This window comes from Vipera berus (genome assembly GCF_964194415.1).
Source record: "Vipera berus genome assembly, chromosome: 9".
Classification (NCBI taxonomy): Eukaryota; Metazoa; Chordata; class Lepidosauria; order Squamata; family Viperidae; genus Vipera; species Vipera berus.
The window spans coordinates 4,014,232-4,038,662 of NC_138212.1; the positions used below are offsets into that span (position 1 = coordinate 4,014,232).

The following is a 24,431-nucleotide window of genomic DNA, read 5'->3' on the forward strand; positions in this document are numbered from 1 at the left end:
GTTGTTGATTTGCCTGAAATGGGATAAGGCAGGGGTGGGGAACCTTGGGTCTTTTATGACTTGTGGACTTCAACTCCCAGAATTCCTGAGCCATGGCAGGGGTGGGGAACCTTGGGTCTTTTATGACTTGTAGACTTCAACTCCCAGAATTCCTGAGCCAGCCATGCTGAGGGAAAAGGGAGAGGTTTCCAAGCTGAACCACGCTGGCTCAGGAATTCTGGGAGTTGAAGTCCACAAGTCATAAAAGACCCAAGGTTCCCCACCCCTGGTATAGAGTTTCCGGCCTGAGCAGAGGGCTGCACTAGAAGACCTCCAAGGTCCTTTTCCAAACTCTGCTATTCAGTTTAGTGATCGAAGTTACAATAGCAATATAGAAAGTCATTTATAATCATTTTTCAAACGACCGTTGCAACATCCCCGTGATCATGTGATCAAAATTCACCACTTGGCAACTGGTATGTATTTATGATGGTTGCCCTGTCCTGGGCTCATGTGATCACAATTTGTAACCTTCCCAAGCTGGCTTCCCACAGGCAGAATCAGCGGGGGAAGCCCGATTTGCTTGGCAACTGCATGTTTCATTTAACAGCTGTAGTGATTAGCTTAACAACTGTGGCAAAAGGTCCTGAAATGAGGCATAGCACACTTTAATGACTGCCTCGCATAGCAATGGAAATTTGGGGCTCAATTGTTGCTGTAAGTCAAGGACTAGAACAAAGTCCAATACTGCCTCTGGTTTTGGTCACCACGATGTAAAAAAGAGGTTGAGACTCTGGAAAGAGTGCAGAGAAGAGCAACTAAGATGATTAGCGGACTGGAGGCTAAAATATACACAGAACAGTTGCTGGAATTGGGTATGTCTAGTTTAATGAAGAGAAGGACTAGGGGTGACTTGATAGCAGCATTCCAGTATCTCAGGGGCTGCCCCAAAGAAGAGGGAGTCAAGCTATTCTCCAAAGCACCTGAAAGCAGGACAAGAAGCAACGGATGGAAACTAATCAAGGAGAGAAGCAACCTAGAACTAAGGAGAAACTTCCTGACAGTGAGAGCAATTAATCAGTGGAACAACCTGCCTTCAGAAGTGGTGAATGCTCCAACACTGGAGCTTTTTAATAAGAGATTGGACAAACATTTGCCTGAAATAGTATAGGAGTTCGTGCCTGAGCAGGGGGTTGGACTAGAAGACCTACAGAGAGGTCCCTTCCAACTCTATTCTGTATTTTGTAAAAGTTCAGAAGAAGAGGATTAAGGATGACATGATAGCAGTGTTCCAGTATCTGAGAGGCTGCCACAGATAAGAGGGAGTCAAGCTGTTCTCCAAAGCTCCTGAAGGCAGGACAAGAAGTGACGGATGGAAACTCATCAAGGAGAGAAGCAACCTGGAACTAAGAAGAAATTTCCTGACAGTGAGAATGATTAATCCATAGAATAACTTGCCTCCAGAAGTTGTGGGTGCTCCATCACTGGAAGCTTTTAAGACGAGACTGGACAGATACTTGTCTCAAATGGGATAAAGTCCCCTGCTCGAGCAGTGGGGTTTGGCCCCTTCCAACTCTCTTATTCCATTATTCTGTACTTAGCTTTTTCTGAGCTGAAAGTTAGCTGAGTGCTAACAGCTTCCTGTGCTCTTCTGCGATATGTTGTGGCACAAATCCCGCCGCTGCTCTGTTCGTAATCTTCTAGATCCCCGGAGGATAGGAATCGTCCCGGGGCTATTTTATTTCATCACCTAATAAGACTTTGCAATTCCCTCAGTATGCAAGCAGAAGAAGAGCAGCCGTGACTGAAAAGGGTGCCAGCAGGTCAAAACAAGAAGAAAGCGGATTAGAAAATCCTCGATTGCAATCATTGTATTCTGTGCATTTTGAGCTCCATTGTGGTTGTAACTCAAGGACTATCTGTACAGGGTGCCTGTTCAAAAGAGAGAGGAGCGTCTTAAGCCGAAACTGTTAAAAAGACAACTTTGGCTTCTCCTGAAATGGAAGAATTTAATAAGGTGTACAAAACAAACTAATGCACAGACTAATCTAGGGGTAGGGAGCCTTGGCTCTTTTATGACTCGTGGACTTCAACTCCCAGAATTCCTGAGCCAGCCTGGCTCAGCTTGGAAACCTCTCCTTTTCCCCTCAGCGTGGCTGGCTCAGGAATTCTGGGAGTTGAAGTCCACGAGTCATAAAAGAGCCAAGGTTGGCCTACCCCTGGACTAGTCAGCAGGCTCTAGTCAGGGGGTGTTAGAAGATTGTGGTCGCAACCACCCAGTGAAAGCTGCATCAACAATGGGCATCAAAAACCCAGGAAGGGCTTTGATCAACTGATTGAGACCACCATCTTGACTGTAGACCAGGGGTCCCCAACTCCCGGTCTGTGGACCACTACCGGGCCATAGCACACCAGCAACTGGTCCACACAGACAAGGAACAGCTTGCCTTCAGACGTTATGGGTGCTTGATCACTGGAGGTTTTTAAGAAGAGACTGGACAGCCACTTGTCTGAAATGTTATAGGGTCTCCTGTTAAACTGGGGGGAGGGGTGGACTAGAAGACCTCCAAGGTCCCTTCCAGCTCTGTTCTATTCTAATCTGTGGGAGGCAGGCAGCACACAAAGCCACGCACCCTCCGGTCCGCGGAAAAACCTCTCTCCACGGAACCGGTCCCCGGTGCCCAAAATGTTGGGGACCTCTGCTGTAGACCTTCTTAACTATAATCCTGGAGGAAAAGAAGTAGAAGAATTGCACAGGGCTATAAGTAGCAAAGGGACGCGGTGGCTTAGTGGGTTAGGACACTGAGCTTGTTGATCAGATGGTCGGCAGTTTGGCGGGTCAAATCCCGAGTGCCACGTAACAGAGTGAGCGCCTGTTACTCATCCCAGCTTCTGCCAGCCTAGCAGTTCGAAAGCACATAAAAAGGCAAGTAGAAAAATAGGGACCGCTACGGTGGGAAGGTAACAGCGCTCCGTGCGCCTTTGGCGTCTAGTCATGCCGGCCACATGACCACGGAGACGTCCTTGGACAAGCGCTGGCTCTTTGGCTTTGAAACGGAGATGAGCACCGGCCCCTAGAGTCGGAAACGACTAGCACACCTTTACCTTTACCTTTATAAGTAGCAAAGGCAAAGTTGTATTCTTTTAAGGGCAACTCATAAAATGCCTACGTCTTGCATCAGTACCGATTCTCACCTGGGGCAAGGGCTGGAAAAGTTGCCAGGTTCCCATCCTTAGCTATAACTTACCAGAACTGGTCAGTCGTTTTTTTTTTCAGGCTTTAATGGTTTCACTTTTGGTTTCTCTGCCTTTTAAAGTGCGTTTTATTGACCTGTTGTGTGTTTCACTGGGTCCATAAAAAAAAATGAACAAAGTGAGAAATGAAAAAAAAAGGCATTTGGCAAAGGGGTTTCGGTATCTCCTTCGTGAGAAGGTGTGAATTCTTTACACGCTCTCTGTGCTTGCTGGGATCTGCTGTCTTCCTATGTGATCTCCATTCCACTCCATAGGATCAGCCTCCATCTCATGTTGCCCCCATATAAATGATGAGCTTTTCAAAGTAGATTCCACACTGACGGCTTGGTTTGTTGGCTACTTTGCCCCTATTTTTAAGTCCTCCTACAGGGAGTCCTCGACTTACGACCACAGTTGAGCCCAAAGTTTCTGTTGCTAAGTAAAACAATTTGTGAAGTGAGTTTTCACCCATTTTACGGCCTTTCTTGCCACCGTTGTTAAGTGAATCCTTGCCATTATTAAGTTACTACCACGGTTGTTAAGCGAATCAGTCTCTAAACATGACCCGGGGACACTGCAGCGGTCATAAATAGGAGTCAGTTGCCAAACATCTGAATTTTGATCCTGCAACGGTCGTAAGTGTGAAAAACAGTCCTAACTCGCTTTTTTCAGGGCCGTTGTAACCTCAAAGAGTCACTAAACAAACTGTTGTAAGTCGAGGACTTCCTGTATCTCTCTGTCTCTGGGCTTCTCCTGCAGCTGTTAAAATGCTGTTAGGCCTACAGCGTGTTTCTCTGTGATTTCCCGAAATTGATTGTCTTTGTGACTGTTGTTATCTGTCTGTTTGTAAAAAGAGTTTGCTTCTTTCCTTGGACTTTGCCATCTGCATAAAATTGGTGGTGGGCGGTGGATGATTTGACTCCTCAGCAACCCGGAGCCTCTCCTGCCCCTTTTCTATCCTCACAGGTGCCGTCCTTAAAGTCACCATCACCGGGCCTTCTCATGGGGTAGAAAACCATCCTGTCACACTTCGGTGTTCCTCTTTGGGTTTCAATGTTTCCTACTCCTGGTTGAAAGCAGGCCAGCCGATTGAAGGAGGAGGGAAGGTCCTCTTGGAGAACCACGGCCAGACCCTCACACTCCTTTCAACTGCTCGGAGTGACACAGCCAGCTATACCTGTTCTGGGCAAAATAGCTTCTCTGCCAACAGCAGTGAGCCTCACCGGCTTGAAATCTTCTGTAAGTTTAGGCTGGAGGCGGTGAGATGTCCCTTCCCATCCACCCAACGGCTAACCACCACTTGGCCCCTTTTAACTGACCCTCTTAGCCATTGTGATTGGTTCTAGTCTCTCTCTGTCTTTTCTTGGAATGGCTGATTTCTGGTTAATCTGCATCCAAGGAAGGAAGAGACTTTGGCCCTTCTACTTAGTTTATTATTTTTTTTCCCTGACCTGTCCTACGTGGCAATTATTCTTTCAGCCCAGGGAGTCGAACGGAATTCGTGCTCAACCTGAAGGCAGGAAATGTTGGTGATTTGAATTCAGGATCCAGTCCTGTAATTGATTACTAATGGCCAAGAGGCATAAAGAGCCAATTTGGTCTCGTGCAGGGGTCCCCAACCCCGGGTCCGTGGACCGGTACCGGGCTGCAGCATGCCAGCCACCGGTCCGCACAAACAAGCAAAGCCCAATCCGCGGGATGCAGGCAGCACACGAAATCACGCACTCTCCCATCCGTGGAAAAACCTTTCTCCGTGGAACTGGTCCCTGGTGCCCGAAAGGTTGGGGACCTCTGGTCTAGTGGTTAAGGCACCATGCTAGAAAGTGGGAGATCGTGAGTTCAAGTGCCACCTTAGCCATGAAAACCAACCGGGTGATTTTGGGCTATTCATTTTCCTTCAGCCCGGCCCAGCTCTTTGCTCCTCAGATGGATGCTAAAGAAAAGCTCAAAAACAACCAGGTTCTTCATTGGAATTAGCTTGAATTAAAGCTTGGAGCTTGCAAAATGAGCAAGAAATAAAAGACAGCCCAGAAAACTGAGCCAAGTAACATTTTAAGAGGTTATTGTTGTTCTTAGGTTTTATTCAGACATTCCCTGGTCTTCCACTCCCAGGGATTTCTCCCTATACAGCCAGTGTGTGGTTACACCAAAAATGTAGGATTGTATTTTCAGACGGGTCTAGGACAACTGGTCCACTCACTGCGAGACAATTCAGTGCCGTATTAATCGTTTCATCAGGTACTTTTAATATTGGTGACCACGTTTTCGTCTAAATTATTGTAGCTCCTTTATTGATGGATTGATTTTCTTTATTATTATTGGCCACGGGTCCGTCAAAAATTAATTTACCTTTTGTATTTGTTGAATTGTCCTGCAGCGAGCTTGTCCCACGGTGGGTTGGCTTCAGTGAGTTGTCCCATCCTGTTTTGAGACATAGCACTGGTAGTTTTCTAAGTAGCTTTTCCAACATACGACTTTCCTGTGTTTGCTCCAGACGGGCCTGAACGCCCCGTAATGAGCCCCCTACAACAGGTTTACCATGAGCATTCCACTCTCAGCCTCTCCTGCTCTGCCGTCTCTAATCCACCTGCAAAATTTTATTGGTATCTTAATGGGCAGCTTCTGGACCATCAGAACAATTCACACCTGGTCCAGCGTCTTACTCTGAAGAGCGCTGGGAACTATACTTGTAAAGTGACCAATGTTGAAAGTGGACTTTCGGACTACACCGTCCTGGAGATCAGCGTTCAGGGTGAGTAGCTTGGATGGCCAAGCTTACTCAGATGTTTTGAAGGACTTGCTGTGGGTAATTTCTCTGGGTGTCTTTTTTTGGTGTGATTCTGTCTTCGCTTCCTGTCACCTTGAAACCTCCTTTTCAGAGCTCTGCATGGATTTGATTTTGAACATTCCTGCATTTTTGTTTGAGTTTTCCTATCATGGTACTCCATTCTGGGACCTTACCATGACTACCACAACACATTATTCCTCTTTTGATTCCTTTTCTTCTTCAATATCTTTGATCTTTGGTAGACTAGATTCCATCTGATTCCTCTAAGGACTGAAAGTCATTCCAGTAGAAATGAGATCCTTGCGTGATGCCCCTTCAACTTGTCAGCGTCAAAGCTTCTCCTTTATGGTCACTGCAGTTCAGAAACGGGCATATTTTGAGCCAGTTCTGATAGTCAAACTGAGTTCTTTGCCTTGTGTTTTCTTCCCTCGCAGTGTGAGAACCCAAATAGTTAAAACAGTTGTGCAATTTTTGTTAGTCTTTCTTCTTTTTTTGTGTACCCTCTCTTTATCCCAGTATTGTTTACATCTTTAGCACTGAATGTTTCCAACTGGCCAGTTTCTGGCTAGGAATTCAAGGCCATCCACCGATATTCACTCTGATTCTGTAAGTGTTTGATATTCTTCTCTTCCATGTATTTATCTGCCTCAAAGTTGCCTCATTTGAGGTTTATCTCTGCCCGTTTCCTTCTTGGTGGTTGTTGAACTTCACAGAAGCGGTTCAGAAAACCTTTGTTGTTTTACAGTGAAGCGACAGATAATATTGTTCCTGAAAACATAAACCTTGTGCTTCCTTTTTTTTTAAATTGCTAAATTTTCAGTTTAACCTAATTTTGGGCCTCAATTTTTCCCACCTTCCTATTTTAGCCATCGTCCTGAATGGAACATTTGAGGCATTTTGATAAAATCTTGCAGTCCAGGAGAAGACAATTGACATATATCTAAGTTCTCCCATCTTTTTTGTCCTGTAAACATTGCTTCGTATCTCACAGCTAACTCACACCTGGCTGACCAACGTATCCTAAATGCAGACAGCCACAGATCTGACTGGAGAACCCCTTCTAGATGGAAATTCAAGATTAGATGTTGAAGTCCCGAGTCAACTAACCATGGAGAAGAGGCCCGGTTACATCAGACGTTTGACTCAAATAACAATGACTCCCCCCCTTTTCCCCCTCTCTCTCTTTATGACAGAGGCCATCAATCATATCTCCATCAGTGACCCCGGCAAGATTGTCGAGAATAGCACAACCTATCTCAATTGTACAGCCTCAGGCTTTAATGTTTCCTATGATTGGCTTAAGGGGAACCAGAAGCTGGAGGCTGGAGGCCACATTGCTTTAAGCAGCAACAGCCAGAACCTTAGCTTCAGTCGAACAAGTCGCCAGGATGCAGGCCTCTACACTTGCCGTGGGATTAACAGTTTTTCTAACAACTCCGCCAACTACACTCTGAATGTCTTCTGTAAGTCTGGTTTGTAGAGATTCAGGGATTAGGGGAACGAGCTTCCGAGCAAGCTTGTATAAGAGTCTGACTTCTAAAAGGGGGAATGTATGAGTGACATTGAGCAGATCCATTCTGAGTGCTTTGAGTCCCTTCACTTGCTTCAGTCAATATTCTCCCTCTTGCTACACACCCACCACTACAGAGAGTCCTCAACTTATTTATTTATTTTATTTATTTTATTGGATTTATATACCACCCCTCTCCCAAAGGACTCGGGGCGGTGTACAGGGCAGTTAAAACATGGTATACAAAGTTAAAAAATAAATTAAGTTAAGTTAAGTTAGCCCCAACAAGACAAATTCTAAAGTTTAAAATCCCAATCCCTCAGTCCAGGCCGGCAAGCTCAAATAACCAGGTTTTCAGGTCGCGGCAAAAAGAGCGAAGGTTGGGAGCCATCCGGAGCTCAATAGGAAGCTGATTCCAGAGGGCGGGTGCGCCCACAGAGAATGCTCTCCCCTGGGGGCTGCCAGCCGGCACTCCCTGGCCGACGGCACCCTGAGGAGGCCCTCTCTGTGGGAGCGCACAGGACGATGGGAAGTTGACGCCGGCAGAAGGTGCTCCCGTAAATAATCCGGACCCATGTCATTTAGGGCTTTATAGGTCATCACCAGCACCTTGAATCTCACCCAGAGGGCAACTGGAAGCCAATGCAGCTCGCGGAGCAGAGGTGTTACATGGGAGTATTGGGAGACCCCCATCACAACTCGCGCGGCCGCATTCTGCACCAGTTGAAGCCTCCGGGTGGTCCTCAAGGGCAGCCCCATGTAGAGAGCATTGCAGTAGTCTATTCGAGAGGTCACGAGCACATGAGTGACTGTATGTAGGGCATCTCGGTCCAAATAGGGCCGCAACTGGCGCACCAGGCGAACCTGGGCAAACTTACAACTGTTTGCTCAGTGACCGTTCAAACTTAACAATGGCACTGAAAAAAGTGGGGAGTTTTCCCCCCACCCTTTGCAGCATCCCTGTGATCACGGGATCAAAATTCAGACTCTTGGCCACTGGTCCATGTTTACGACCGTTTCTGTGTCCTAAGGTCCTCTGATCCCCCTTTGTGAGCTTCTGACAAGCAAAATCCATGGGGAAGCCAGATTCACTTAACAACCGGGTTACCAACTTATCAACTGCAGAGCTTCGTTTAACATCTGAGGCAAGAAAGGTCGTAAAGTGGGGCAAAATTCACTTAACAAATGTCTCACTTAACAACAGAGGTGTGCTCAGGTGCATTGCGCAGGCTGTAAAACAAGTACTTGGCTGTGGTCAAGGAAACAAAATCGGATTGATCCGATAATAACACTTGGTGGTAAAACAAACCAGAATGAGCAGGATATTTAGTACAGAGTGGAAATAATAATTGCTGGTGAGCCTCTGTGCAGAGATGACAATTGTCAGGACATGTAACCAGGAACAGGAGTTGAGTTCAAAGCCCTTCAAGTTCATTACATGCTACTTATGCACAGGAATCTGATCTACTAACATTCAAAACAAATAACTTGTGGGAGCGTAATGATTCCAAAGTAATGATGCATTTGACCCCACCTTCAGATTCTGCCTGGTCCTCTCCTACAGCCATAGAGAATAACGTGTTCCATCAATTATTCCTCCACCGCACAGACACCGTCTCTGTTCAAAGGGGGATTTTTTTTTGTTTCTTTAAGTAGAAATGTCAATTGATGAAATGTGAGTCCTTGCTGTAAGCAAGCCCCATTTTTACAACATTGCGAGGCAGTCTGTACTCCTTTTGTAACTTCCTCAATACTAGTACTCCTTGCTACATGAAATAAAGTAGCTACCTTCCCGAAATATTATTTTAGTGGGGGGGGGAAACCCCTCATTTCTTCTTGTTTCACGCCAGTCAACGGCTGCTTACAGACCGCACCCAAAGAACCAGAAGAAGTAATTGCTTCTTCTGCATATTTAAAGGGCAGTTTCATTTTCCAGTTTCGTCAATGGCCCACCTGGGCTTATTATTCTTGAAAGGCAGTTTAAGGCTTTGGAGAGGGAGGTGTTGGCTTACAAGGCCATCTGTAACTTGAGGAAAGTAACATCAGGCTGATGTAAAATAGGGATTGGACCCCCTCATACACACCCTTCTAGCTAGCTAGCTAGCTGGCTTAGCTTTCCATGTTAGCTTCACTGTTTTGCTTCTCTCTCTGGCCAGGGTACCCCAAGCGAGGGTCCCTGGGCACCCTGAGAAGGTTAAACTATGTAAATTAGTCGGCCCCAAAGACGAATTATAAAAAGTCACATTAGATTTCTTCTACCTTCTTTCCTTTTCTTGGTAAAAAAGAATTTGGGCTCCTGAACTCTTACCAGGCGTGAAACTGAGATAAATGGATAATGGCACCTCCTCTAAGGCTGCTGGAAGATTGCAGGTAGTCCTCGACTTACGCCGATTTGTTTAGCGACCATGCGAAGTTGAAAAAGCACTGGGGGGAAAAGTGATTGGTCCTCACAGTTAGAACCATCGCAACATCCCCACAGTTACGTGGTCGAAATTCAGATGCTTAGCCACTGGCATGTATGAACAATATAGCCGTGGCATCCTGGGATCACGTGTTTGCCATTTGCGACCATTCAAGCCGGCTTCCGAAAAACAAAGTCAATGGGGAAGCTGGTTTCGCTTAGCGACTGCACGATGCACTTAACGACTGCGGTTGATTTGCTTGACAACTATGGCGAAAAAGGTGGCAAAATCGGATGTGACTCGCTTAACAACCACAAATGGAAATTCCGCTCCCAGTGGTCTTCGTAAGTTGAGGACTACTTGTCTTTAGGCTGCCAAACTAAATACCTCCTGGATATGAAGAACAAACTCAATTTTGGAGGGCAGCTCCTCCCTATATAGCAGGGATCACCAACCTTGGTAACTTTAGGACTTGTGGACTTCAACTCCCAGCTATGCTGGCTGAGGAATTCTGGGAGTTGAAGTCCACAAGTCCTAAAGTTGCCGTGGTTGGTGACCCCTGCTTTATTATCACATGAATGCCAAGAACAACACTGTGGCCCCACACCGATGACACCGGCATGCGTCATTCCAGCTCATAGCTTTTTGACCAAATGTGGCTTCTGAATACCCTCCTTGCCAAGTTCCCTGGCCTTCCTCAACCTGTAACTCTCCTATATTTGCTCCAGATGGGCCTGATGCCCCAGTCATCAGCCCCAAAGGGCAGTTTTATGCAGAAGGCTCCAATCTCACCCTGTCCTGTCAAGCTGACTCCAACCCACCTGCCAACTATACATGGTCCTTCAAGAATGCTACACATTCAGGGGGGATCTATTGGCTCTTTCGTTTGTCTTCTGCCAACAATGGGACCTACACATGTGAGGCCTCCAACAACGAAACCAGACTCTCCCAGTCTAAAACCCAGCCTGTCTGTGTCCTGGGTGAGTATATTCATGGTTGTATGGACTTCTGGTCTCCATAAATGAGTTCTGTTAAGCGGGGTGATCTTTCTGAGGCTAGTAATTTATACACCTGTCTCATGTCCTATCTCCGTGGGACTTGTATGGAACCATACAAAGCCAGTGTCAAATCTGACTCGACTCCATACCGGTAGTAGCCTGTACCTGCTTTTGCTCACAGCTTTGCCAAACATTGCTGGGAGAAAGGTGGTGGCTTCCTAAAGGTGGAGGAGGCTGTGGAATGCAAGTGAGCCGTCAGTTGCTGGGGAGACGTTATCTAACAAGGCCAAGGGATGGAGAATGTTTTGAGCAAATCAGACAGCTTTTCCCAAAGCAAAAGAACTAAACTCAATGGGTGAACGCTGAACTCTGGGTGACACGAAGGGAAAAGGGAGTTACCTTATGTAGGTTTTCACGGGGAAAAATCCCCGAACTGACTTCGCTTCATTTTTGATGTGCGCCATTGTGCCCACAGTAAAAAATGACAATAAAGATTATCTTATCTTATCTTAAAGCTACATTCTTGGTTAACCTGATGTTATGTATTGGGCTCATTAGTAATACCACGTGGGTTGCTGGAGCAGCTAACGGCTCTCCAGCAACCCAGACTACAAGTCTCCAGTGCTGCTATTGGCTATCCCTAGGCGGCAATGGTTGCTTCAAGCCTATTGGCTGCCACCTATGGGCTAGACTATATATTGCGGCTAGTTACAGCCATTTCCTCAATTCAGATTCTGCAAGCAATAAACCATGAGTTTTCCTGAACTCACTTGCCTCATCTTCATTCCTGCGCCAAAGAACCCACTACACAACACCCAAAGAGCCGGGAGTTTCTTTTGTTGAATGTGCCCAATGGGACGGTTGACACCCAATCCCTGAACATCTCTTTTTTCGCCTTCCGTTCTATTTATTGTACATGTTTGGGTATTCTTGTTTCCTTGACAGCTTCTTCTCCTCCATCTACGACTCTTTTGGGTGTGTGGGCAGGGGTTCTGTCCCCAGACGATCCCACGTGACTGGGCTGGATTTAAATCGTTTGCCTTGCAACGGAATCTTCAAAAGTCCTGGAGAGTTTCTTTTCATTTCCCCCCGCCCCCGCCACGAAATCTCATGGCTTTAGCCAACTCCTTGTATGGTTTCTGTTCGTGACTGTTTTTCCTAAGATACTTTCTTGTGTACTGTAACTGGATTTGAGTTTTGATGCAACCGTTTACTTTCCTTCCAAGGTTTGGCGTTCACCACCTTTCACTGTCATTCTTAAGATGATAATTGTGGGATTTGTACGATGGACATTAGAAATTCACTTGTCTCCTGTCGCTTCAAACTTCTCCAATGTTGTTGCATTTCTTCATTCTGAATTGTCAACGTCTACAGTGTTGTAATTTCTCTCTCTTTTTTGTGCGTCCTTTTGGTCATCCTTAAACAATATTGAGGGAACTGGAGTTTAAAAGACCAGCCATGTGGGGGTGTCTTCTTGCTTTTTCCCCCCACAGTTCATTTCTCTGATGGAGAAAATGTCGAATTTTGTCACTGCATTTCCCAACATTGTTTTGATTGCAAACTCCCGTAATATTAGAAAGACAGTCATTAGGACCGATACCTGCTCATCACTTTATCTTTAGGAAGCTTTATCTGTAATAAATAGAACAATTTTGAAGGTTGAAGGTTGTGTCAGACGATTTCTATTAGTCTTAGTTCTCAAAAGTACTCAAAAGAATGAATAAAGGTAGGGGGCTGTTCCAAAAAGACATGCATATGAATTTGTTTTTATCCATTTCAAAATTATTGTCCTAGGGGTAATAAGGTTAGTTAACTTCACATTAATAGTCAATCTATTCTCCAAACACCTGAAGGCAGGACAAGAAACAATGGATGGAAACTAATCAAGGAGAGAAGCAACCAGGAACTAAGGAGAAATTTCCTGACAGTGGGAACAATTAGTAGAACAACTTCCCTCCAGAAGCTGTGGGTGCTCCATCACTGGAGGTTTTTAAGAAGAGAATGGACAACCGTTTGTCTGAAATGATATAGAGTTATGATATATATGGCGAAGATTTCGGCTTATTTGAAAGATCATTCGCAAGAACGCTATATTATGGAATGGAGAAAATGGATTGAGTTTATCCAGAACAAGTATAGGGTTAAGAAGTTTTACGTAGCATTTGAATAAGTCTTCTTTCGTTTTTTTTTCTTGTTTTTTTATTCTAGTTTTTTATATATATTTAATATTGTTAAGGTGTGTCTTATCCTATATAAGCTAGAGAGTGATGGATTTTAGAACTTATAGTTATTAGTATATGATTGTTTATGATTGCTTTTTATATATATACCTTGTATTTAGCTCTGGGAAGTCGGGGGGGGGGAGGGGGAGGGTGGAGGGAGGGGGGGAGGGAGGGAGGTTGGGGGAGGTAGGGGGGGAGCAGGGAGGGGGAAGGGGGGTTTTTTAAGGGAAAACTGTATTTTAAAACTTTTCAATAAAAAAAAAACAAAATAAAAAAAAAAAGAGAAGATATTGGAACTCAAATGCAAGGCTGCTTTGGAACAGAGACGGAAGGCAAAAGAGCTGTCAGAAAAAGTTAGAGAATCTGTCAGTCCCACCTTTCATATTTGCATCAGGAAGCAATTTCGGCCACCAATTTCCTTTGCGGAACAACAGCTTAGCCATCAACTGGGTCAGCCTATTTGGTTGCTCCATTTTCTGTTTTGTCTCCTGCAAAGTTTGGATCCTGAAAATTTTTTACACGAGGCCATAGGTTTCCTGCTGAAATTTTCCACCTGTACAGGTGTGAATTTCTTCAGGGGAACCTGACAGAAAACGATATAAATAATGTAGTCCAATTTAAAAATATCAAATTGATAAAGAAAATAGTGGCTAAGCAACTAAGGTTTTGGAGTTGATTGTGTGTGTGTGTGTGGGATTCCAATCATTTAGGAAGCCTACTGGGCCGTTTACACCAATCTGTCTGGACTTCTTCTCTTGCAAAAGCTTTAAAAGTGTAAGAGTTGTGGATCTGTAATTCTTACACACGTCTGAAAGAACTGTACAGGTAATCCTCGACTTACAACAAATTTATTTAGTGACTGTTCAAAGTTAAAATGGCACTGGAAAAAATGACTGATGCCTGTTTTTCACACTTTATGACCATTGCAGCATCCCCAGGTCACATGATCAAAATTCAGACGCTTGGCGACCGACTCACATTTATGACGGTCGCAGCGTCCCAGGGTCACGTGATCCCCTTTTGTGACCTTCTGACAAGCAAAGTCCATGGGGAAGCCAGATTACTAACCCAAGCACTGCAGCGATCCACTTAACAACTGGCAGCAAAGGTCATAAAAAGGGGCAAAATTCACTTAACAACTGTCTCGCTCGGCAAGAGAAAAATTGGGCTGGATTGTGGTCGTAAGTCAAGGATTATCTGTATAAAATTTAGAGGAATTGGAGAGACTTGGTTCAGGAAGAAAACCTGGGTGGGAAGCAGAGGTGGGTGGAGAATTCGGATTGCCCAAATGGAGAGAGTTAAAAGTTGATATTCTGCAGAGTCCTGATAATAAAATAATTGGTACAAGCACCTCCGGCAGCCGAAAGAAACAGCCCTTGTGGCTAGTTGCCAAGGTAATGGATCACAGGATCTAAGTCCGTGGTGGCGAACCTGTGGCACGCAGACCCCCTTTCTGTGGGCACGCATGCTGTCGCCCCAGTCCTAGGCCTTCAGGTGGGTTTTATAAAACTCTTTCGCTTTAGGCCTCCACCGCCATGTGCAAAAAAAAAAAAAGGTTCAATCAATCAATTTCAACTTCTCACGGGGGAAAAAAAAAGATCTCGCAAAGTTGGAATTGATTGAACTTTTTAGTCCCACCCAGTCTGCCGTTACCACCGCAGCCACGCCCACCCCAATGGGCCACGCCCACCCAATGGGCCACGCCCACCCGGCACCCGACGATACATAAGTGGGTTTTGGGTTGCAGTTTGGGCATGCATTCGGTCTCTTAAAAGGTTCGCCATCACTGATCTAAGCGGAGCAAGAAACATTTTTTTTTTTCCCTGCAGTCCACCGCCAGATCCTGGTTCCACCAGCCTTTGAGAGGTTTTTACCAGACCGATCTACGTGTGATCTATTGTCCCTTCTAGGACTTTGTGAGGTGGCTTCTTGGCAAGAGAAGCTAAACAGCAAATTAGACCAAAAGGGAAGAAGCTAATGAGAGCAGTGATCTGCAAAAGTTGATTTCTCCCGGGGTTTGGGGTGCTCTTTCTCTTTCCTGGAGTTTATAAACGGTTTATTTGCTTTGAGGTTGATCTCTACTTGTTCATCTGTGCCTCAGCCCAGATTATCCCAGTGTCCTAAAATAAAAATAAAAAGACATACAGACCAGCAAAACAATGCATCCTCAATAATATTGTAGCCAACGCTGCAATTTATTATTATTATTTGCTTTCTTTATTTGGGTTCTCCCCCCTTCTTCATTGGACTCGTGAAATTTAATTACTGAAATATGACACAGCATGATGGTTTCTACAGCCACCTGGGAACATCCTGGCTAATGCAGACATGTCTGGATGGAAGCCACTGTGTTTAATTGCCCTCCTTTTTAAAATTTTCGGCTGATATTATGCCCTTTTACGTTGGCAGCCGTCCACGTTGGCAACACACTGTACTGATCACAGGAACCAGCTCCTGCCCAGCTTATGGAAAACAGTCTGATGCCAATGCTTACTAAAATTGTTAGTTTAAAAAATGAGCCACTAAAAGTATAGCTGCTGTTTGGGGGGGGGAATACCTGTATGGCCTTGGTGGAGCAGTGGGCTAATGCCTCCTTAAGTAACACCAGCTGCCTGCAATTAGTGCAGGTTCGAGTCCCACCAGGCTCAAGGTTGACTCAGCCTTCCATCCTTCCGAGGTAGGTAAAATGAGGACCCAGATTGTTGGGGGCAATTAAGCTGACTTTGTAATAATGCCGCTTGGGGGGGGCGAAAGCCCTAATAAGCAGGCATATACATAGAATGTATATTGCTATTGCTAAGCACATTGGTTTGTGCTTAAATTGTAAGCCGCCCTGAGTCTTCGGAGAAGGGCGGGATATAAATGGGATTAAAATAAATAAAAAATAAATGTGTTTTCCGTGCAGGGAAATTCTGTAAAAAAAAAAGGATTTTCCCCCCTCCCTTTGTAATAGTACCTATGGCCTATTATGTATTGCTTTTCTTTCCCTCATTCTTCTTTCGTGATTGTTTTGAATCTGTTCAGCTCTTCAAGAAAACAAGAGCCACGTAATTATTATTTAGGTCTTCCATTGTCTCCTCCCAGTAGCAAAATAGTCTCTGGATCCTTTTTTTCTAAACAAGTGAAACATCCAGCAAAAGTTAAATAGCAGGACATGGGCAAAGAGAATAAACTAGATTTTTTTAAAAAAAATCTTTTTTTTTTTTAAAAAAAGCTTTCTTCTAGACTTTTAAAATTCTCAATAAAATGTGCAGTCTGAACTCTTAAGGCTGAAAAAGGGGCAAAAGGCCGGTAGCAGAGAGCTCGCTCATTTAACAACCGCCTCGCTTAGCAACAGAAATTCTGGTCCCAACTGTTGGACGTAAGTCGAGGACTGCCTGTAAAGCCCAGTGGAGTGGTGGGGTCTGCCAAATCAGTAGATGGGAGGTTGAGTTGGTGCATGACCAGCTTCATTGGGCAACAGTGATGCATTTTATGTTGCAGCTCAATATTTTCTGAAGAAGGCTACCAAGAAATACAGATAGTCCTCGGCTTCCAACAGTTCATTTAATGACCGTTCAAAGTTACAACGGCCTTGAAGAAAAGCAGCTCATGACCGTTTTGCACACTTATGACCGTTACGGTATCCCCACGGTCACAACATCAAAATTCAGACGCTGGGCAAATGACTCGTATTTATGACTGTCCCAGAATCCTGGGGTCGTGCGATCCCCTTTTTGTAACTTCTTAACAAGAGCGGCAACTCGCTTTCTTTCACCGCGGCAAGAAAGCTTGTAAAATGGGGCCAAAGTCACTGAACCAACGTCTCACTTAGCAACTGAAATGTTGGGCTCAGTTGTCGAAAGTCGAGGACTACCTGAAAAGCCGAGAGGTAAACTGGGGTTTTTTAAATGTAGGAAGCAGCCTTTCGGATCGATGGCGGGGTGGGGAGGTGTCTTGTAACTGCCAGCAGCAGCCATTTTGTGAGAGCTTTTCCAGTAGCTGTCCAAATCCCAAAGGGGGTTGCCTAACACACACACACACACACACACACACACACACACACACGTGTTTTTTACCTGCTGCCATCCATCCTCTGGATGCCCGTGGCCGCTACCTGCCAATGGAGCAGATTCAGAGAACAAGAACTTTCAACTCTCTTTGTCCGTTTTAGCTCCTCTTGCAAGGCTGGGGGCCAGCGGGACCCCCCCCCCCCAAGAATGGCAAGTCCAGAAGCAGACCTGATAAGAAGGAAGCCCCCCCCACTTTTCTGCCCTCCACTCCTCCGTGACCTGTTTCACCTTAAAATATTTTTTTTTAAAAAAAATGTCCAGCGTCCTCCTTCAATCCTTGGCTCTCCTCGTCCTTATCAAGAAAAGGAACCAGGATCCCTCTACCACTATAAGAGAATGTCCAGCCTGTTCGATTGAAGCGAAGGAAAGAAAAACCATTAAAATCCCGTTTTCTGAAAGCTCACGCGTAATGATTCCACTTCATTGTCAGTTTCAAAGTGGGCAGCAGGAACCATCCTCAACCCAAACCGACCCGTGTCTTCCTGTCGTACAGCTCGCTCGTTCTGTAGAAGCGGACCCCAATCTGAGATTCTTGCAGGAACGTCTTAGCAGAAAGTTGTTGGTGCTAACCATCTCCCTGACTTGGTCCGTCGGCCATGGTGGCTCGAAGGGGAGGGGACTAAAGTAACCCACCCAACTTTTTCAGGCCCCTGAGGAGAGCTCTCAAAATGTCCCAACCCTGACGATACCTAGATGGTGACCTTGCTGGATAGCCAAGTATCGGAAGGTGTAAGTAACCCCCTAGATGACCCTTGTTGTGTTTTGTGTGCAGAAAATCTCTCAAAACCAATCCTGTGGCCTTGGGAATCTCTTGTGGCTGAGAATGAAGCTATCACGCTGAACTGTAACACCTCCAGTAGCTCCACAGTCAACGTCACCTGGTCCAAGGACAGTAAACCTTTCCCAAGAAACGTAGAATTTGACCGTGCAAATCGAACCCTCACACTGCGCAAATTCCAACAACCCGATGCAGGAAGCTATACTTGTACGGCCCGGAATCTTTTCACCACCGCCGAAAGCAACCCCAGTATACTTACACTGGCATGTAAGTAAATCCCTCCTTTGACGGAGCCTTTCTTCCTGCTTTATGGTGGAGATCTGGCCACCAGAGTTTTCTTACCCATCTCCAAAATGACAAATAGGGGGATCCTTAGTTGTAGAAGACAGGAGCCCTCTTCCTCCCAATCCTCTTGGAAGACAGCGGAAGAAGACCTTGCAAGGAGGGAAGGACCTCTGCAGAGACTTGAGGCAACCTTCTGGGGTCCTGAGATGGAGTCCCACCACCAAAGCTCATACTTGAAACTGAACCTTGGCTCGTGATAAGCCCTTTTCCTGACCCTAGGGGGGCCCCTAATAATCTTGCTGATTTGTGGGGTGGGGTTACGTTCCCCCTGCTTACCAGCTGGGCCTCCTCCTCTCCCCTCCCCACCCCTCCTTTGCCCTGATTCTACCTCCTTTCCTTTCTAGACGGGCCCACGTCTGCTCGGCTGAACCAGTCAGGACCCATAGAGCAACCCCTGGGTTCCGAATTGGTTCTTCTCTGTTCTGCGGAATCTGTGCCTCCGGCAAAGTTTGAGTGGTTCTTCAATAACACGGTCAAGAATGGGACGGAAGACACTCTCACTGTTCACTTGAAGGAGTGGGAAGATGAAGGCAATTACACCTGCCAGGCTAGGAACTCCTTCACCAACCATACCACTTCGACCTCTGTCTATGTGAAATTGACAGGTGAGAAGTCCAATTTCTTGGAATTGACCACCCGTCCATGATCCTTTCTGGTTCCTCCCAATTTTTGACTCCTCCGAGTTCCCCTTGGGTCAGATGATATGGGGGCGGAGGCTATCCCGGAAAGGATAGTATAACAAGCCTGATGCCAAGGGGAGGCGTGGATCCTGGTTTTTATTCTGTATCGTTCCAGATTACACTATAACGAACTGAGTACAGGACAAACATCTGCAAGAACAGATCCCTCGGTGTGGAGTACAGGGCTCAACAAAGAAAATCCATTAACAAAATGTATTTTGTTAACCGCCCTGAGTCCTTCAGGAAAGGGCGGTATACAAATCCAATTAAATAAAATAAATAAATAAATTTATAGTCTGAAGATGGGAGCCATATGTTTCTGTATGGTCTACATTAAGATTTTTCAATCTGGGCCACTTTAAGCTGTGTGGACTTCAACTCCCAGAATTCTCCAGCCAGCCGCGATGGCTGGAGAATTCTGGGAGTTGAAGTGTGCACAGCTTAAAGTGGCTTAGGTTGAGAAACACTGGTCTAGCTTTAAGAACAGGTTTTAGGATGGAATTAATTTTATATTGGTATGACATGGATTTTATATTTTGTTTTATTTGTTCCTTAATCTTTTCCCTCCTTTAAGTTCAGCATGTTTTAATTGCTTCAATGTATTGTAAGAGTCAGAATAGTCTCTGGTGCTAAAAAAATAGTCTCTGGTGCTAAAAAAAAAAATCTGGAAGAATTGGATGGGGCCTTCTCAACCTAACAATTTTCAATGCAGTAAAAGTCAGTTTTATCGATGCATTATTTTTGTTCCTGACACTTCTCTTCACGGCATTGCATTCATGCTTTGTCCTTCAGACTTTCCCAGCGGACAAGAAACCGCATTTAGGGAATCAGCAGAGCACAAATATTCAGTGCCCCAATAGGAAAAATTAATTGTCAGAAATTCCAGATTCAGCAATGGAACAAAAGAGTGAGAGAACTTAGCAGTTTTGACTTCTCTTTGCCAACCTCAGCAGGCTAGTTAAAGTAAAGAAGAACAGACAAGAAAAGCTAAGTAAATAAAACTGTGGCCAGGTAGTTTTTGATCTACAAGGTTGCTGTTGTCATCCCGCACACCTTGCAACATAGAAAAACCTAACCTCCTAATTCTCTGCGGGCGTTGGGAGTATCAGTCAAAGCCTTTGTCTCTGCTGCGGAATAAAATATTTGAGCAACTTTCTCCCCAAACCCATGGTTTTTGTGCCATGGATTACTAATGTTTTGGAGTGGGATGTGCCTAGGTGGTTTGTGGTGTGTTTGTTAGGGAGAATGTCAGTTGAGGAGCTGCTGGAAAAGTGTCTTTTGGGGACATGTGGGCCTTTTGCGTAGAATACCTCCTATATTGCGTACGTATTTGGTGAGTTGGTCAATCTTGCTGTGCCTTTGAGAATTGGGCTATCAGGAACCCCAGCCTGCTACCGGCCCTGCAGCAAAAGCAGGGACAACCCCTTTACAAACGGCAAGAGGCTGGAATGAAGCCTGCCAAGTTTATGAACATAAAACAGAGCAAAACAAGACACCAACCATGAAACAGGAGCTATGAAACAGGAACTATTCAAGCGGTTGCCTTCAGCAAACCAGCCCTCCCACGCATTCCCCTTATATACAGTTCAGGGCGTGGTTTCTCTCTGCCTCCTTCCGAGGTGCCCCATTGCCTTCCTCTGTTTACTCCTGATTGACTGCCTCCTGTGTCGGGCGTCCTTGAACAGGGCCAGCTGTGGGTCATCTTCATCCACGCTGTCAGGCTCACACAGCTGGGTCTCCGTCGTGACCAGGTGGGAGGGGCCTGGCTGAGGGCTCTGCGGAGCCTCAAGGCCATCATCAGCAAGCTCTTCAACACCCCCCTCCTCCTCCTCTGAGTCGTCCGACCCAACTGCCGAACCCACATCCTGACCCTGAATCACAACAATTCTTTCCAAGGGTTTGCAATCTGCTACCTAACAAGAGAACGTCTATGGAGATTCTCGGTCATCCAGGTCATGGTTATCCCAAAGGTGCTTCTTCAAGAGGCAACTGGACTTCCTTTCTTTTTCCTTGAAGACATCTTGCTACTCACCCAAGAAGCTTCTTCAGTTGTTGGGTGGAGAGTGAAACATCCTCAAGGAAAAACAAAGAAACAAGGGGAGTGACAGCACCCAGCCAGCCTTGGCTGATCTTGAAAGGCTCAGCAAAGCTTTACCTGGTGAATAACCCGAGTAACAGAGTTGGCAGGACTTCGGGGGTTAAGCAGGGGTTAAGACAAGAACCGAGTTTCAAGTCCAGCTTGAACCCGAACACTTGGTAGGTGCTTTGGGGCCCTTTCCTCTCTTAGCCAAACCTCCTTCGCAGGACTGTTGTTGTGGGGATCGTGTTAAAAGAGACTAGACCCGTGGTGGCGAATCTGTGGCACGTGGTGGCACAGGTGGCACGCAGAGCCCTCTCTGTGAGCCTGCGCGCCATCGTCCCAGTCCCAGGCCTTCAGCTGGGTTTTATAAAACCTTTTTGCTTTCGGCCTCCACCGCCGTGTGCAAAAAAAGAGAGGTTCAATCAATCAATTTCAACTTCTCGCTGGAAAAAAAAGATCTCGCAAAGTTGGAATCGATTGATTGAACTTTTTAGTCCCACCCAGGCTGCCGTTACCACCAAAGCCATGCCCAGCCAACGGGCCACACCCACCCGGCACCCGATGATACATAAGTGGGTTTTGGGTTGCAGTTTGGGCACTCGGGTCTCTAAAAGGTTTGCCATCACTGGACTAGACAGCCCACAACCTGTTGTTGATCCTTTCAGAGCCATTTCTTTATCAGGTTCCTCAATATCTTCAACCGCGACAGAACTTTTGATGTGCATCTTTCACTGGAAAAGTTGTGATACGTTCAGAGATGGATCTGCCTGGAAAACAGCTCCTGTTGAATTGTACTGCACAGACAGGCGTCAGCCCAGGAAATGTTTTATGACCTATTACGTGTCAGGCATGAAAGGCCAGATCCATATTTGAAGGCCCAGTTAAACTGAAGTTTTGCTAAGGAAGCTTATACACAGCCAGGGGTAGGCAACCTTGGCTCTTTTATGACTCGTGGACTTCAATTCTGGGAGTTGAAGTCCACGAGTCATAAAAGAGCCAAGGTTGCCTAACCCTGGGTTAGCCTTATCTTGGCATTAGATAAGGGGGGAAAGGAATTCAAGAGAAGTTGGATTTGTCCATTTGTGGCTGCGTAGAGATTCTAGGCTGATTCCTCTCTTGACTCCACCCCTTGGTTCTGCCACTCCTTCTACATTTTGTCATAAATTGTTTGGTGACTATTTTACGTGATAAAATATTTTATAAAGTTTTAATACCCTGGGAATCATGGCTTCCAGATTTTGGATGCATTCTGTAAGCTAGCTTATTGAAGGTAGCTTGGTTCAAGATGTTTTGTCCTGTGGTGCGCCATTTTGCCCAGTTCAAGGTTACAGGAAAGAGAGTTTTAGCAGTATGCAGATATTAAATGCTTTTTCACTTGCACCACAGAAATCTTTGTTGTGTTGTTTTAGCACTACCAACTGATAAGGACTTGAGAATCTAGCACGACAGTAAACTTTTACATAAGGTAGTCATGGTAATCCTTCTCCTTACCAAAATGTTCGTTGGGATTGTTTTGAGCAAGTATGGCAAAAGCTATCATTCTCACATTATCTCCTGCAGCGTCACAACTTGTGTGCCAGTGTTCAGAAGCTAAATCAGGTACGGAAAGTGGAGGTGACACGCTGTTTTAAGTGCACAGGGTTGTGTCAGCATCCAAAGCTCTTGGTATTATGTTTTCCTATCCTTTTGATATTATCCTTTCCCAAGCTTGATCATTTCTGAATAGGTGGGTTTCTCAAAATTCCATTGCCAGCATGGCCACCGATAGGACTTCTGGCAGTTGAAGTCCATACCCCTAAAAATGGCCAGCTCTAGTACTGTAGAGTACTAGAGAAATGTCTATTCTTCAGATGGCTCTTAAAAGATGTTAGCTCCACTGAAATTTTCCTGACAGTGAGAACAACTAACCAGTGGAACGACTTGCATCTAGGAGTTGTAGGTGCTCCATCACTGGAGGTTTTTAAGAAGAGATTGGGCAACCATTTGTCTGACATGGTCTAGGGCAGGGGTAGGCAACCTTGGCTCTTTTATGACTCATGGACTTCAACTCCCAGAATTCCTGAGTCAGCATAGCTGACTCAGGAATTCTGGGAGTTGAAGTCCATGAGTCATAAAAGAGCCGAGGTTGCCTACCCCTGGTCTAGGGTCTCCTGCTTGAGCAGGGGATTAGATTTGAGGACCTCCAAGGTCCCTTCCAACTCTGTTAATGTGTTAAACTCCCATCTTAAGTTTCACATTCAGAAGATACCAGGCATAGAGTGGGACTTCCACTGAAATCTACCTGCCCTTCCCCCATTGATTTACTCAACAAAATCAAGAGGTCTGTGGCTATGGGCTTGCTATCCAACCTTCACGTGTCTTCTTCTGACAGCAGAGGGTTCGACACAGCCCCGCATGTCTCCTGCAGCCATCGCTGGGACAACGATCGGTTCTGTGGCCGGAGTGATCCTTTGTGTGGTCGTTGTGTATTTCCTGGGTACCAAGGCTTCCTGTTGGTAAGTCTCCAGCCAAATAGGCGTTCCCAGTTGGGTGCATCATTTTCTTGACTTTCTCTGCTCTGGGTACCTGGTTTCCTTTGACTTTGCACTCTTAAGGGGCTGTTGGCACTGATCTCACCAACGGTTGTGTTCTTTCCTCTCTCTTCACCTTGGATACGAATCTATCCTGGTTACAATCTTTTGGAAGCTCTTAAGGGGCCAATTGGCTGGCAGGCACTCCAGCTCTAACCAGGCTTACTAGATTCAAAATGGGATCCACTAAGGAGCAGAGCAGGTATCCACAACCCAGTATCTTGGTAGATCTGGGATTAGATTCAGTGCCCATTGCTGAATCTAATAATGCTAATAGACTGGTGCACAATGGGCAGAAGAACAAATCAACCTCAGCTGGACACATCAATCTTTCAGTTTCCGAGGCCTTCCAGGTATGTGAGCTATAATCCTCATGGATGAGCCAACAGGTGTGCTGGCTGGGGATACTGGGAGTTATAGTCCCAATTCATCTTTGGAAAAGACTGGAGTAGAGCTTTTTTTTAAAAAAACACCTGATGTCTTAACTATTAGAAGATGTTAAGACATTGGATTTGATGGGGGAGGGCAGTTTGCATCGTAGTTTATCAATCATTTTGATTATATTATTGGTAATTCTAATATTTGAAAGATCCTAACTGGGGAGGAAAGGCTTGAAGGTCAAATTGAAAAGGATGGAAGGTCATTTAGTGACTGTTCAAAGTTACACCGGCACTGGGGAAAAGTGACTTACGACCATTTTTCACACTTACGACCGTTGCAGCATCCCTGTGATCACGAGATCCAAATCCAGACACTTGGCAACTGACATACTTATGACGGTTGCAGTGTCCCA

The 24,431-nt window shown here is 45.6% G+C and overlaps 1 protein-coding gene across 1 annotated transcript in view; it reads left to right on the forward strand.

The window, feature by feature from the left end:
- LOC308672103 (cell adhesion molecule CEACAM6-like) overlaps nt 1–24,431 on the forward strand; it is a 42,751-nt gene that overhangs the window by 12,163 nt on the left and 6,157 nt on the right. Inside the window, exons 3-6 of the mRNA XM_081334722.1 lie at nt 10,642–10,893; nt 17,958–18,230; nt 18,653–18,913; nt 23,440–23,563. Of these exons, the coding sequence (XP_081190848.1) occupies nt 10,642–10,893; nt 17,958–18,230; nt 18,653–18,913; nt 23,440–23,563 (910 nt within the window). The remainder of the gene's footprint in view (nt 1–10,641; nt 10,894–17,957; nt 18,231–18,652; nt 18,914–23,439; nt 23,564–24,431) is intronic.